Genomic DNA, 3,693 nt, shown 5'->3' with positions numbered 1-3,693 from the left:
TCTTGGATCCCCTCTCATGTAGGGATACTAGGTAATGAAACCGCGGACGCTGCGGCTAAGGAGGCTGCTAAAGAAATTCCTTCAAACCGATCCTCTTCTCACAAAGATTTGACCAAACAAATTAAAAAAAAAAATTAGAGAAGTATGGAATATAAGGTGGACTAGTTCCCCTCCCTCTGGCTTATACTTGGTAAGGCAAGACCTTCTTAATCTCAATCTTGACGGTCCCCTTATAGAAAATAGAAGAGATCAGGTAGTCATCACTCGACTTCGCATAGGACATACCAATCTCACCCACCTACACAGGATTTTGCAAAGTCCCCCTCCTTTATGTTCCCAATGTAACACTCTAGTCTCGGTTGAACACCTCCTCCTACAATGTCCTCTGTACTCCTCGCAAAGACGGCATATGGTTATCCCCAACACTTTAAACGTATGCCTCAATAATGACAAAAACATAACCCAGGTTTTATTATTCCTCAAAAACATAAATGTATATCACACTTTGTAATTATGTTCAAAACAATTTCATATAGTTCTTTACTCAATGTATTTACAATTATACTTAAGTACAATAATGTAAAATTATAATTTAAATATGTTCAATCTTTATGGTCGCTAATGACCTTGATGTTAATGCGACCTGTATAAATAAATAATTTAAAAAAAAAAATAGTTTACGGCATGGTTGCGTAGGCTGTTTCGAGTCGATGGCTGATATTGTCGGCAATATCCATCTAGGGGTGACCGTTTATGAGGTCTTTAAAATTTCGCGTAGTCCCGAGCCTCAACGGTCGAGCGTGCCGTAGCCTTGGAAAAACCCATGAGTGGCCTGGGGCTTTCCGCGAGACGCCAAGCGACCACCTACCCTTGCTCCGCGATACCGTTAGCGGGGGCGCGGCGACTGGGGTGTGCATGAGAGCAGGGGCGCCCTGATTGGTCCGAGGTATCTTCGATTGTCACCTGGCGAAGCGAAATCAGATTTCGATTTATCGACTTCGAAGACGCACGAGCGATCTGAGAGACATCAATCGTTGAAACCTTGCGAGTATATAATAAATTGGCGTTTTGCTTTCCAACGGAGAGTTTATATCGTATCAACCTTTACTTCCCGAACAATTTTTGGTGCCGAAACCCGGGAAACAAACTATTACGGGTGTTTAGTGTTGTCGAGTAAAGTGGTTGTGCGGTATAGTACGAACAAACCGATTTCTGAATAATTTCGGCAAACGAACGTGAACATGCCGCCTAAAAGAACAACGAGAGCTGCCAGCAAAGCGGCCCACGAGGACCAAGGGCCAGCTGACAAAGAGGCCAAGGAAAGGAGTCGGGAGACCAAAAGGAACCGAGAAGAAGGCAACGGTAGAGAGCAGCGAGCGCAACGAGCCGGTGCGCAAAATCAGGCGAGCCATCGTCGAAGAGCAGCCACCACCACCGAGGCCGACATCGCCGATCATCGAGGTTCGTCGAAGCGAGAGCGCGATCAACCAGCCTCGGAGACGACGAGACAGCGGCAGCTCGGCGGAAGGAGATCAGGGAGGCGAGTTCGACGATGCCGACAGGCCGATTACGCCACATGCCTTCATCCCAGGCGAATACAGCGGCTTGCGTTCGCCGCTCGCGAGAAAGTCCAACAAAGGGGTAAGTGATTGGTTTCACAGCACGGTGCGTCAGGACAACGCGGAAAACATGCGCGAGGTAGGGCCAGCGGGTATCTCATCTATCCGTAAAGGAGAGAGTCAGGGAAACCGTCCGCGAATAACGAGCGTAATAGATATAGGGAACCCAACGGTCGAATTTTTGGGGCGATTCACGGAGGCTATTGAGTCGACATTGCGTACGGTCCGCGAAGCGACATTTAGTGAAGGTAATTCGCGACTCGTGAATAGGTTAAAGTCGGCGAAAGCATTGCCTGAATTCTCGGGGAATATACTCGAGTGGTTCTATTTCAAGAAAACATTCGAATTAACGTCGGAACTCAGGGATTATAGCCCGCAGGAAAACGTCACGCGTCTCGTCGCGGCTCTCAAGGGGAAAGCGCGCGAAACCGTCAGCATGCTGCTGGCGACGACCCGCGATGCATCGGAGGCCATGCGGACCTTAGAATTACATGTCGGGGATAAACGAACGATCGCCACGAAAATCGTGCACGAATTGAAAGAACTTCCGGCACTAGGTTCGGGCAAGATCAAGCTCACGCATTTCGCGAGTAAATTAAAAAACGCAGTATCGGCGCTCAAATCGCTTAAATTGAAGGGACACTTGCACAATCCGAACCTGATAGATTGTATCGCGAAGAAACTACCGTTCGCGCTAAAGTACGGGTATAATTCGTACGCGGAATCGGTCGTAGAAGACGAGGCGAAATTGGAAACGCTGTCCAATTTTTTATTTCACGAGGCGGAAAAAGCGGTCGCGGGAGGAATATTCGATTTAGAAGAGGTAGCGTTCGAAGACACCGCGGAAGCTCCGAGGAAAACGGCGCCGAGAAGGGTCGGCAAAGCGTTCGCGGTGGTCACCGAGTATAACGACGAAGCGGGGTCATCGGGAACGAGTTATACGCGCGCCGCGAGCGGTAAAACGCGCTCTTGTGAAATATGCAACAGAGATAACAACGGGGTCGCGAAATGTAAGGCGTTTGTGCGCGAGGGTGTAGGTAGGCGACGATTCCTGGCCCAAAAGAATGGCCTATGCTACCGATGCTTAGGTTCGGGACACGTGGGGGCAAAGTGCAGGAGCAGAAACTGCACGATATACAGAGGAGGTCACCATATCCTACTACACCGTTGCTGCGACCATTGAACGCAACAAACATCAGGCAAACGTTTGCGCTCTTAGATGACGCATCGACAATCACGTTTATCAGCAAGCGGATCGCGCGGGAGATGGGCGCGAAAGAGGAACCGCTTAGGTTAGCGTTAAGGGGAATTAACGATCGAGAGGCCGTAGATTTGTCGTGCGGAAAGGTCAGCTTTAACATTCAGGGCGAATTCGAGAAACATCGGGTTAAAAACGCGTCGCGATATCGGAACTGCGACTACCATTGCAAACTTTGAGCGGCGACATCGTGCGACATATCGCGAAAAGAGAAAACGTGTTTACGCGGCCATACGAAAGCGCGAAACCGGAAATCCTGATAGGGCATGATAATTGGAGTTGATCACGTCTCTAGAAACGCGCGCGCACACCCTTGGGTTGGGCGGTACATGGGGTAAACGGGCATACTCGCGACCGTACGGAAATAGCGGCATGCACGCGAGTGCACGGAACGGCGGGGATCTGCGAAACGGAGGATGTGAACCGAAAGTACGTGAATTAGATCAGCTCATAAAAGAATATTTTTCGATCGATGACTTCGGCGCTGGCACGTCGGTCGACCGAGCACGCGACACAAACGCGCGTTCGAAATCCTAAATAAAACAACGAAGCGAGTAGGAAAAGTGTGGGAAACGGGATTATTATGGAAGGACGACGTAGCTCCACGAATCGATAATAGGGCAACCGCGATCTTATGATATTAGAAAGGAAATTAGACCGCAACGGGGAATACGCCGAGATATTTTACAAGGAAATGCAACGGCTCATCAACATGGGGTACACGAAAAAGGTAAAAAGGGACGAGATAAGGGCGCGTTTGTGGTATTTATCGTACTTCGGTGTGACGAGCGCGAATAAATCCGGTCGCGTGCGTAT

General features: G+C 49.2%; 1 protein-coding gene across 1 annotated transcript; it reads left to right on the top strand.

Moving 5' to 3' along the window:
• Positions 1 to 1,241: 1,241 nt before the first annotated feature.
• LOC128896475 (uncharacterized) lies at positions 1,242 to 2,802 on the top strand. Its single transcript, XM_054159838.1, has 2 exons — positions 1,242 to 1,540; positions 1,890 to 2,802. Exons 1-2 carry the CDS (start codon positions 1,242 to 1,244, stop codon positions 2,800 to 2,802), a joined length of 1,212 nt encoding a protein of 403 aa, XP_054015813.1.
• Positions 2,803 to 3,693: the final 891 nt, after the last annotated feature.

The sequence above is a fragment of the Hylaeus anthracinus genome, unplaced genomic scaffold (assembly GCF_026225885.1).
Source record: "Hylaeus anthracinus isolate JK02 unplaced genomic scaffold, UHH_iyHylAnth1.0_haploid 1, whole genome shotgun sequence".
Lineage (NCBI taxonomy): Eukaryota > Metazoa > Arthropoda > Insecta > Hymenoptera > Colletidae > Hylaeus > Hylaeus anthracinus.
The sequence above is the reverse complement of the archived record's forward strand: the minus strand, read 5'-3'. Positions and strand labels throughout refer to the sequence as shown.